This window comes from Tetrao urogallus (genome assembly GCF_951394365.1).
Source record: "Tetrao urogallus genome assembly, chromosome: 2".
Classification (NCBI taxonomy): Eukaryota; Metazoa; Chordata; class Aves; order Galliformes; family Phasianidae; genus Tetrao; species Tetrao urogallus.
In genome coordinates this window covers 12,199,199-12,211,556 of record NC_136814.1, presented here as the reverse complement: position 1 = coordinate 12,211,556, position 12,358 = coordinate 12,199,199, and the positions used below count along the sequence as shown (strand labels likewise).

At 35.9% G+C, this 12,358-nt stretch overlaps 1 protein-coding gene across 2 annotated transcripts in view; it reads right to left on the bottom strand.

Moving 5' to 3' along the window:
* Positions 1-1,666: 1,666 nt before the first annotated feature.
* TASP1 (taspase 1) overlaps positions 1,667-12,358 on the bottom strand; it is a gene marked incomplete at both ends in the record, with an annotated part of 72,093 nt that continues 61,401 nt past the window's right edge. For both annotated transcript variants that reach the window (XM_079532506.1, XM_079532507.1), the window contains one exon: positions 1,667-1,759. In XM_079532506.1, coding sequence (XP_079388632.1) covers positions 1,667-1,759 — 93 coding nt within the window. The remainder of the gene's footprint in view (positions 1,760-12,358) is intronic.

Below are 12,358 nucleotides of genomic sequence, written 5' to 3'. Positions count from 1 at the left end.
ACTCTTTCACCCTATCAGACCAGACTCCGGCTGTACCTCCAAGGATGCAGATGGACACCTTTGCACAAACTACTTTAGACAGATGCATTCCACTTTTTGGTTTCCCAACCTGAAAAGCTTGTTTCATATTATCTACAAGAATTCATAGAAATATCTTAAATTATAGGATTACACTGATGTCATGATTAAAAAAAAAAAACAAAACAGACAAATAAGAACATATCTCAGTGTATTATTTAACATAAGAGTGAAAATGAATTCAGGCTACTAAAATAATGTATTAAGATTTTTATCCATGAAACATTGGTACTACAATCAATGCAACCATTTAATCAGCAGTCGAGTAGGTCTGTTATAGGCAGGCACAACATTACAAAAGAGGATAGTACAATGCCCAATTAAGCAAATACAGTCTGAATACCTATTCATCCACTATTTCTGAAAACAGAATTATCAAATATCCACCAGGGAAAAAGATGAACTAATTTAATTTTTCTTTGGCATACTTATCATGACAATGAATTAATTACAAAAGTCTTCTATTGCTGCCAGTGCTGTAAAGAAAGAAGTACTGAGTGGAAGATTGTATGTGAGAAGTCACTTTTAGGACGCGGGCGATCTGGCTAACATATCAGAACTGGTGACAAAAGACAGTTCAGCTCCCAACGCTTCACAAGGCAGACAAGCTTTACACTGTTTTATACTGCAGTTTTGTTGAAGGTATAAAAAATTACAGTAAATTTATGCACAGTACATATATATTACACACAGTTATATAAATACCCATGCTGTGGCTGGACTTTAGGAAGTTGCTTTATCTGTAAGAAAGCTAGTATGAGAATTCCCAGCATCCATTCAATACACATTGCACTTTGCATCCAGTAATATGCTCATTTCTGTACCTCTCTTAAAAATAGATTTAAAACAGAAGCAAAGAATAATATTGAATCTTTCCATAAACTTTGTTTTCTTATTTACATTGTAATATTCCATTATACATAAAGACTGCATTATTACGATACATTATCTTCATATAGCATTTTGTAATAGATACAGCTTGAAGCTATTAACATCTTAGTTTGGAAACAGAGATATGACTTATAAGATCATTTAGAACAATTCTAGCCTTAATTTTGCTTTAGTTTGTTTCACTGAAACCATTCTTTGACAAAAAAAAATCCTCCTTATTGGGGAGGAAAAAAAGCAATCCATGTTTAAACCACCACTGGATTTCCTTAAACCACTGAGAAACTTTGAAACCATAATCGTTTTTGCATACTTATACATCCACTTCAAAGGCCTGTTCCTTTTAAATTTAGAACATGAATGACAATTGTGACCACATATTTAAATTATTATTTCGTTTTAACTTTCAGATATTTCTCAAACATAAAACAATGAGAACGTAATCGCTAATCATATATAATCTTTGTACAACTGGGAAGAGGTCCTATTTTATCAGGGAAAAAATGAACATGCACACACTCCCATTCACAGAGTGAGAACATAAACTACAGCAGCACTTGTCTCAAGTTATGGAGCACATGGTGGCAATATGGTGTATAAAGCAAGAGTAGAATTTCCAACATTTGTTAAGACACACAAAAAAAACTTATTGTAGAAAACGTCATTCACATTCTTTGCAATGAAGTGAGGAATCAGCTGTTCAGCTTTCTGGGCTCTCCAGTCGGCAAACTCCTCCTTCTATTGCTACGGACTGTCCTGCCACCGCTCCAGGAGGAAGTCTTGAAATGTGAGTCTGTGGAAAAGTCAAGAAAGTGTTACCAAGTATGACGAGACGCAATATTATGCAGGATACAGAACAAGCTTGCAAGGATTGAACAATTCACCTGTTCAATGACTGCAGTCCAAAGGACAAATGACAAAGAAACTAGAAAAGCTGTAAACAATTTGGATTCTTTTGCATTTTGTTTGTCTTAGCGTTTAACACATGAAGAGAATGACCATGACAGATGTGTAGAAAAAGTAAACTGAATGACTCAGTTCACCAAAAATAGAAGAAAGAATTATTCTGCATCAAAACAAAAGAAAAATAACTGAAATTCCATGTTTATTAGCCCATTCCTGAGGAAGATGCAAAGAAAATCAGCGCTGAATACAAAAGTATGCTTTAGAAAAATTCTAGAAAAAAATATTTGTCAGAGATGAACTCATACTTCACAGTACATGGCAACTGCAATGATGAAAATATATATAAAACAGTACCCCAAAACCAATTGTGTTTCTGTCAAAACACTTCTGCATTTTCCATGGAGAAAACTTGCTTATGTTTTCATATGCACTGTTAATTTTGAGCTAAGCAGAGACATTTTCAGATATATTGGTTGCTTTAATATAGGTCAAGGCTAAATCAATGTTTAACCAAGGCAGTGAAAAGACTCAGAAGCATGTTTCTACAAACTTTGTTGCTTCCAAGTTTCAGAGCTGCTGAATGGGCTCTGGTAAAACATAAAAAAGAGCCTTACGAAACTCTAAAATGAAGTAGGGCTGAAAATGGCATTTATCTGGGTTTGAGGCAAAAGGTGTCACCAGCTCAAGCTATGCTACAGCCACCCCTCTCACTGAAGCAGGAGCACAAGTTATGCATTTCATTCAGGTGATTCATTAATGCTCCAACAACTTGATGCTTAGGCAATTAATAAATTAGGAAGAATGATTCCTGCTGTGATACAAAGCTCACAACAGCAAAGTTACTGGTGTGAGAAATTACAGCTTTCTCTAAGCACAGTCAACTATATATTTACATTTTTGTATGTACATTATTCCATTTAAATGGTTTAAGTGGTGAAAAATGTATAACAAGCAACAAGCAATGGGCTGTAAGGGAGTTGGAATAAATGTCCTTCAAGGACCCACTTCCAACCCAAACCATTTTATGATTCTGTGATGTTAAAAGTCCCACAAGTGTAACTTGCATCAACTGAACAGAAAGATATTTGATACTGTAACCACAATTCATTGCACCCCAGAGAGGTTTCGCCTCTTAGATACAACTTCTTTCAATTCCCTTCTTGATAAGGGTATCCTGGTTTCTGCTCGTAGGTGGTCATGTTTTCAGTTAAATTACAGAATGATATTTAATTAAAAATATTTAAAGGTTTTCATTTTACTGCTAAACATTGAGCTGTGGCCTTTGTGCTTGATATATGAACATCTTCCTTCTTTCAGAAAAATTTTGGTATTTACTATTTCAAGAAAAAAAAGATCTTTTCAAATCCCTTAGCTTCTCTTAAAGGTAATTGGCAACTTTATAATTTTGAAGATATTTTCTCATAAGTTAAAACAAAACAAAACAAAAAACAGAGAGAGAGATAAAGAAAGACAAATAAAAGAAGGGTATTTTTGATTCTTTAGGCCAAAGGACTGAAGACATTTTTCCAGGCCTACGAACATTTCTAAATGAAACGTGGGATAGGATGAAAGCGTAAAAACAACATTATTCCAGGGGCACCATAGCCATCTTTCCTCCGTGGACAAATGCCACGCATTGTTCAGCGAGATTCCGCAATCAAAGCAAGCCTGTGGTCCAGACAAAATCAAGCATCATTTGTAAGTGAGATTGCTTACACAGTGATCTATCAGAATTATCAGCAGAACACAGCATCGGAGCAACAAAAAGCGCAGAGGCACAAAGATGGGGTCAAGAGGCATAACAAGAAAACACTACCAAAATAGAAGAAATATTAGCACTAGTGGGATTATCACCAATCTTATAATTAATTTTTTCCATTATAACTACAACAGATCTTACTTTGTGTAAATTAGCTTTTTCACCAAAATGGTTGGACTCGATGATCCTTATGGGTCTCTTCCAACTTGGGATATTCTATGATTCTAGGATTATTAATTCACTTTTTGCTCGGGCTTGACTTAACCCACAAGCCAAAGTTAAACGCCTAGTAATTTTTTGAAGTTAGATATGCATAATATCTCAGTGAGATCTTGAGCAAGGAAAGGAAAAAAATCCAAGAGAGGAAAAACAGATATTTAATGTCTATCAGTGTATTATCAAGTACCTACATTTAAATAGATGTCCAAAGCATGTTTCCTATACAAAAACATATTTCGTGTAGAAGGAAAAATGAGTTATCATCTATAAAGAGTCCAGCACCATATAGTAGCACATGTACACTTCCATTTACAGGAACATCCAAGCCACACAACAAAGTCTTTCTTAAAGCCTTTAACTGAACCTTTTTATTTGCATACTTTGTATGACCAAGCAAACACAGACAGTGTTTTACACTGACTTTTTACTTTCACTATTGTCTGTCGTATGTAGTGCAAAATCCAGATAGGAGATGACAGTATTTAAAATTTGTTAATTAATAAGTAGTATCAAAGGATAAAATTAACATGTCAAGACAAATTCAGATTAACTTCCAAGTGCATTCTTACAATTATATCTCCTTTGTTCCTAGCCATAAGAATGAACTTGAGTAAATAAAAATAAACTTCAAAGAACACTGAAGACATTTAAAATGCAACCACAGAACTTATTTGTAATGTTTGTTATATTTCAATACCCCCAACATCATATTTTACATTAAGACCAGATTGCACAATGTATTAGACTAAGACTGAAAATATAAGAATATATTTTAAAATACAACAACAAAGAAACAAAAAAGAGAAACATTGGAAAGCTTTTGGTTGAATTTGATTAATACATCAGCTTTACAATCTGAATGAGCCCACATCTGGAGAAAATTGAACAAAAATAGGAAAAGAAGAATTTTTTTTCAGAACTAATCCTCCATCGAGCTTCAAGGAAGCCTCTCCTTGAGGAAAAAGGAGCATGTGGAGGAAAGGTAGGTCAAGAATGACAAGGCTATCCAGATCTTTGGCTCCATAAATAGAAATTTTACTGTCCCTGAGAAAGTGTTTTGATTTGTTTCACTAGGGAAAAAAGCGAGGTTAGTGAGGGCCTTGTAGAAGCAGAGAAGACAAATGCTAGATTAAGTACTTGATTTTTTCCCCCCCACCTACACAGCTCAACCAAACTAGGAAGCCATCAGATACCGAATCTTGGCGTGTGTGGACTTGCCATCAAAAAACTAAATAAAACTAAATAAAAAAATTAGTCCCTCTTTTCCATCTAACTAAAATAAAATGGTGGAGCAACTAAATCCCTCAGCCCTGCTTCTACAGACACTGCCTGCTGAAAGTTACTGTCTCTCAGTTCCTTTTGATGTAGGCTGGAAAGCTTCCCATTGCCCAGTAAGTCCAAAACTAATCAGTCATCCTGCCTTGGAATAAGTGTTAACTGCTACAGAGACAATATATGATTTCATCTTTTCATCAAGAACATTTGATCAATTTTTAAAGTTACACATATTTTGTATAATTTTTAAAAAATACTACAAGTTATGCCAAGACTTACTTTACTTCATGTCTCTCAAATAAATTGTCTGAAACATATTTGAGGCCAACTAATATCAAAAACTTTTCTCCTTCAGTGGTTAAAGACCTAGTTTTCTCCTTTTATTCACATTAGTTTGTTACAACAGCTTTTTTTTTTTTTTTTTTTTTTTCCATTAAAAGCATACATACAGTGTAGAATTAATATAATACATAAGCCAAAAGACAGACAACTCTGCATGAGAAAACTGAAGGCAATCAAATGCTGCCAAGAGAACAGAGTACAACTACCAGATGGCAGCACATTCAGTTCTTAAGCAAGTCAAGGGAGTACTTCATGTGTTTAGTTTTCTTATTACATGCTCGGGATGTGCTTTGGATGGAATAATTTATAAAATAAACTTTTTCCGTTCATTACACTATTGAGATGAAATATAATGAAACAGAGACTGAGGAGGTCATGTATAAGGGCTGGTCCAAAAGTAATGCCTCGTATTTAATTATGATGGCCCACAGCGTCAGAGGTGGATGTTGGTGAGATGGCACTAGAAGTTGAACCTTCCCACCAATATCCTGTTACTGTGCAAGGATGGCAGCAGAGGGGCAGTGAGACAGAATGGTGCCTGACATAGAAGCACGTATGAAGCAAAGGCGTGGAACTGAATTCCTCCATGCAGAAAAAATGGCACGCACTGACATTCTTCAATGCTTCTGAATGTTTACGGACAGCAAACAGTGAATGTGAGAACAGTGAGGTACGGGTGGTGCATTTCAGCAGTGGTGACACAAAAGTGAAGGATCACCTCTGCTGGTGCATATCTTTACAAGAGCAGAACGCAGGCTCTTGTTCATAGCTAGAAAAAATGCAGAACTCATAGAGTCTGTGTTGAAAAATAGCATCTTGTAGCTGAGCATTTGCTCTATTAAGTAGTACTATTGAGCTCTATCCATCATAGTTTCCATGAAAATACATAGGAGGCATTACTTTCAGAAAAACTTAAATATTTAATTAAATCACTTTGAATCACTTTACTCCTTAAACAAAAGGAATACGAAATCCATAAACTGTTTAGAATCTCAGAATCACTCATAGGTCTACCCACAGATTGTTTAGGAAGCTAACAGATTTCCTAGCTCAAATTCATCCCATGGATCAAATGTATTATTTCACACAAGTTGTGCATCTATAAACTTCATACTATAATGCCTTAGAAAACAATGGCAGTTCAGAAAGTTGAAAACCAAAGCATTTTAACCTCTTCATATGATTCATAGAAGTATTTTATCTGAAGCTATGTACCAACTAGTGGTCTAATCAGTTCACCACTCCTGGCTATTGTAGAGATATTCTAAAATAGTGCCATATGGTTTAAAATGGGATTTTTACTGATGTGAACTGCAGGTGCTAAGTCAGCTTGTTATATTTATATTTGCATACCTAAATATATAAAATCATCTACTCTGCTCCATCCTAAGATATGACAGTCAAATACAAAGAAAGTTCCAGAACTTTTGGCTTCATGAAAGAACTCAACCAAAAACATTGAACTTATCTTCCCATCTCAAAGCCCATAATTTCCATGATGGTCTACATGCCTAATATTTTAATTGGTATCTCAGCACTGAAGGTTTTTTCCAGCAAGTATAAATATCTTATTTTTGTGAGAGAACTGGATGTCCTGCTGTATGTGAAGTTATTTTCAAGTAAGAACCTCTGAATGATTCCCCTGTCTCCAGACAAGAGTGAAGATTAAGGGGGAAAAAAAAAGTGTAACAGTGACATATACATTTCCTCTCTCATGAAGTCTGTAGTCTGAAATGAATGACTAAACTTTTTGAATTAGTATTTCTGTTAACTAACCAGGCTTGTTAATTTTTTCCACTAATTTTCAAATTAGAATTTGGATTCTTCCAGTATGTATTTCTTCACCCAGTGAGCACTGGCTGGCTGCCTTCCTCCACAAAAAGGGCTCTCAAACCTTTTACTCACAGAATAAAATACAAATGCTCATTATCAGAAAACTCACAACAGTCTACAGACTACAATCAGTGTTTGTCATAAGTATGACTTTAAACATAGAGGAAAATAATTTTGCTAAACTTTACAGAGTTAACAAAGTTGAGCAAATCTGATTATAACACGTAATCTCAACAGGAAGAGTGAATTGGAAATGATCTCCCTGTCCACTTGTTTCTTCATATTGAAACATGAAATTAGCTGTCAAACATAAAATTTCTTTTACATATTACAACCACAACATTTGGTGAATACAGGAGTTGTTGCTGATGGATGTTTTCAAAGACAGCATGATACTCCTCACTACTGTTCCCCTCATCTGGCAAAGCAACTTGAATTTGGTTTACTAGAAAACTGAAAGAAGGGCATATATAATCTTGCAGTATGAAAACCTGCATTATAAAGCTTATTAATTCATGAACTGTATATGTGCCAAAGATTTACACTGGCAAATGAATCTGCATTACATTAAGCATCACATCCAGAGTTTTGGAAATTAGTTGTCTAGGTCATCTGGCTATTAGAAAAAATAAAACTTATGAAGCTGAATTACAATGATACCTCAAAATTATTGCAGAATTTGTATAATAGCAAGAGTAAACAGCATCTATACATTTTAATATGTGACCTATGCATATCTACTAAGAACCATACTAAGCTGACAAACTACTTCAAATATAGATAACACAGGACCAAAACTGCCCATTGTTGGTATTAAGATTAGATTTTTCACTCAGTGAAGGCACTTGTCCTTAAAACACTATTGAAAACATAGCAAGGAAGTCCTGTTTACAAGTAAAAATATCATTCACCATCAGCTATTCTAAATAACTAAGATAATACAAAAACTTGGGGAGGTCCAGAAAAATTTAAGTTCTCTGGTACATCCCGATACCTTTTACTTTTTGCACACAAAATGTGGTGAGCTCCAAGCAAGCAAATACTCTGAAGACCCTGTCAGAACTAGAAGGATTTCTGCTTGATTATGCAAAAATACACAGTGAAAAATCAAATGAAGATTGCCTGCCACCAAACAGAAATTTCAAGAGATAGTTTATACGTTCACTTACATTGCAGGCGTGCATTTACACTGTTATCTGAGATTGAGGAACCTCTTTTTCTTTGCACCATCCTCAGTTGAGCTTAGCAGACAAAGAACAAGAAGATACAGAGACTGCAACTCAGAAGTCCATCAACTTGTAATCTATCCACAAATCTCCTTTCCTTCGGTTCTGCATGTACATCTCATATCACAGTATTGTGAATTCAAGGAGTAGTCTATTTCTCCTCATTACATGGCAAAAGGTCTCAAAGCCCTTCATGCAAAGCTGCTACAGTAATCTTTAAAGAGCTTGGGCAACCTTTTTAGTTGGCACAATGATCTGCTTGGATCTATTGTAGATTCATAAAAAATATCTGTAAGGTTATTTTGAAGACTAGAGTCTCAGAAAGAGAAGAAAGTTTGGGTAAAAGAGTTAACAGATTATAAAAGATCTCAAATTTATATCAAGTAATTCACGATCCAGCGCCACAAAAACAGAAAGGAATACATCTACCTCTCCAAGTCATAACAATGTTCAAACTTTCAGGCCTTCAATCTAGAAGATAACTTTTGCTGATGCAGCAGTTACCGCTACAAAAGGAGCTAGATAAGTGCAGAGGAAACCCACAGACTATTATTTTCTATCTTTTCTCATGGCTACGGCCAGAAAGTTCCACAGTGGCCTAAAACATTCAACAGTCCCATTAAATGGCTAGAAATAGTAGAGTGTCAGATTATGTGACACAAATGTCAGTGAAAGAACTTGCTTCAGGAGACCTCAGGAGGTCCAGTCGTGTTCCTAGTGAACAGGACTAACACTGAAGTAATGTGCCACAGTACTGCTTCACGAAGAAAGACTGGGGAGGGCAACTGCTACAACTGTCCCTTAAGTTCACCATAGCTGAGGGGTCCAGGTTCCAGCTGGGATAAAGCTGTAGCAAGAGGCAGTACAGGTCAGTTCCAAGAAGCGTCTTTAAAAAGTTACAGTTGTTCAGATAAAACATTTGTTTCCTTCCACATCCAGTCTGTGAACACTGGCACCGAGTAATCATTAAACTGCTAGTGTCAAAAGGGATGGCAAAAAATAAAGAATACAATGATAAATGCTTCAAGCAGTTACTTCTGGCAATGATGTAAGGACCCAAGGGCACAAGAACCTGAAGAAAGGGAGATATCCACTAGGCAAGTAGTGAAGATGTTCAGTGTTATCCATTTTATATCCACTTTCAGCACTGAGAGAGAGCCAAAAACAAGTAATAGGACACACAATCAGAGTTGACTGCATTAGCAAAAAAAGTGTGAACTTAGTTCATCTGGGAAGCCTCGACGCTATTTTTGAAGAACGAGAACTTTCAACCAACATTTTAAAACAACACTCAACAGAAAACTGATTTTTTCAGGCAATTGGTTTTCCAAAAACAAACAAACCAACCAACTCACTGGACATATTTCCAGAAAGTATGCTTTAAATCAGTTACTAGTCAGAGTGCAAAACTGTTCTACAGCTCTTGCAGGCCCAGCCATATTTTGCATTCAGACTGGCTAGAAAGCACACGTGCAGTGTTATCTGCAGATGACTGGCCAGCTGTGTCATGCCTAATCAAAAAGAAACACAGCCTTGTTGCAAGGCTGACTACTGATCAGTACTTGGAGAGCTCACAATGCTAGAAGCCAGAAGCACCATCAGGTTAGGGTATATGGTTTTCAGTCTCTGATTCTACTTTCCTTTCTCACTTTGCTTTTAAGGCATTACTGGTAGTTAGTTGGTTGAGTATGTTTCCATCTCTTGAGCACACTAGTTTCTGTAGATGAGCTGGTATCCAGCTGATCAGAGTGAGTCTGCCTTGCAACAAAAGCTCCTGATATCTCCACAAACTTAGCAATGGATTCATAACAACCAGCTGCTAGTTACAGTGCGTTAGTCTCCAGTACAGCAAGAAACACACCCAGATAAAAGGAGGACCTCTCTTGTTTAGTGTGTATCCCTTTATATAATTATGATCCTAATTCTTAACAGTGGATGCAGAATAAAACTTGAGTCCTTGACTGATGAAAGAAATGAAAGCTGGAGTTCCTTACCTCCATAGAAAAATAGGAAAGCAACATGTTTCTGTGCAAGCTGCTGTCTGATGATTTTGCTATGGTACTCACAAGCAAGTGGTATCTTATACTTCTATTTTTATACCATTATTTTTTTCCACAGCAAGCACTCAACATTAACTGTACCAAAGCAGTTACTTTATTAAAGAAAAAAGATTATATATATATTTCTTTAACTTACATTACATTGTGTTCTATTTCAAACCCAGTTTTCCATCTATAACTTAGCCCTAGTTGTAGCAGAACAAAAATTCCAGCTTTTATGACAGAAGACTTTTTTGATCAATAGAAGTCAGCAGCAAAAGCATTTGTGGTTTTTCTCTGGAAAGCATTTGTGGCCACAGACTCAAAGGAGGAAGAAAGGGAGGGGGATTAACTCTTCAATGAAGGTCAAAAGCATAATTTAAAAGTGAACCAAGAGGAGCAGCTGTGTCTGTCAGCACAATCAAGATTACCAGCTGGAGAATTTACCAGCAGTATGAAAACAATGTGCACCAGATGTCAAATGTTGCAACTGTGAGTAGGAAAACATCTCTGGGCATGGTACTGTCATGCTAGTACTCATTACCAGATAGATTTCACATTTAGCATTTATTAATTAATAAGAATGACACTACCAGGAAGAAATAATAACATTTCCTTAGAAGCAGCTTTTGAGCCTTCCAGTGTAAGCCAGAAGCAGGTATGCACACTGTGATAATCTAACACTGTGCATTCTAGAAATTCTCCTTCTTCCACTGTGAACACAATATAACAACTTTTAAATTTACTATTGAATACTAAAACATCCACAGCTCAGCTTGCATTAGTTTTACTTAGTTCAGTCTAGTTCAGTCTTTGAGTTTGGATTCTTTTCCAATAAAATGTAAAACCAATATTAAGAGAATAAGTGAGAACACACTATATTCAACTAGAAATAACTTGACATACGTAATGAAAGAGAATACTTCACTAACACCTCTACCAACATTTCCTTTACCAGCTTTTTACCTTCATTCTCCTTCTGGGGCATTCTTATATTAAAAAAAAAAAGAAATTACCTTTCACTCCTCAAGTCAGACATCTGTTCCCAATGCTCCAGCCAGCAGTTACACCATTTCTGGTGTGTAAAATTATGATGTCAATTTTTTGTACATTTTTTTCTATTACTGTAATTATTATTTCACTCACATTCTCCATTAAAGTTATATCTCAAATGAAACACAGCATTCCCTAGCCCCCCAAAAAACCAAACAAAAACAGAGAAAGATTTGAGTTTCAGAGTCCTCTCCCCCTTTACTGCCAATGACTAAACTTTGCTCCCTAGCGACACAAGAAGTACCTACATCTGGAGAGAGCCAACAAAATCGAGGACCTCAAATTCTTCTCTCTTCCAGGCTTTAAAATTAACCCTTCTTCAAATTCTCACTTCAGAATGCTGGAAGCCTTTCTTACTCTTATCGGCTGATATCAAAGTCTTGGCAGTCATCTCCTATTTAAATACATGTAAATATTGCAGAAAATACACAAACTCTGCCATTACTTTAACATTGAGCCATCTTTTACACTGGCTCTTTCCCCACTTTTGTCACTTCCTTTAACTGGTTCTGATTGTCCACTCTCAGCCTTAAATTGTCACACGTTATAGATGACTATGAAAATGATTATGTCTCCATTTGCAGCTTCTCCCACGATGATTCTCATTGTCCAAACATCTCTCTTACATATTCTAATTACATATTATAATGGTAGTACCTGCCTTTTTTCTCCATTCAGTGCTGTATTCCAAAGAAGACTTTGCTCCTATCCTCCTTGGTTAATCTCTACTGTTTGATGTT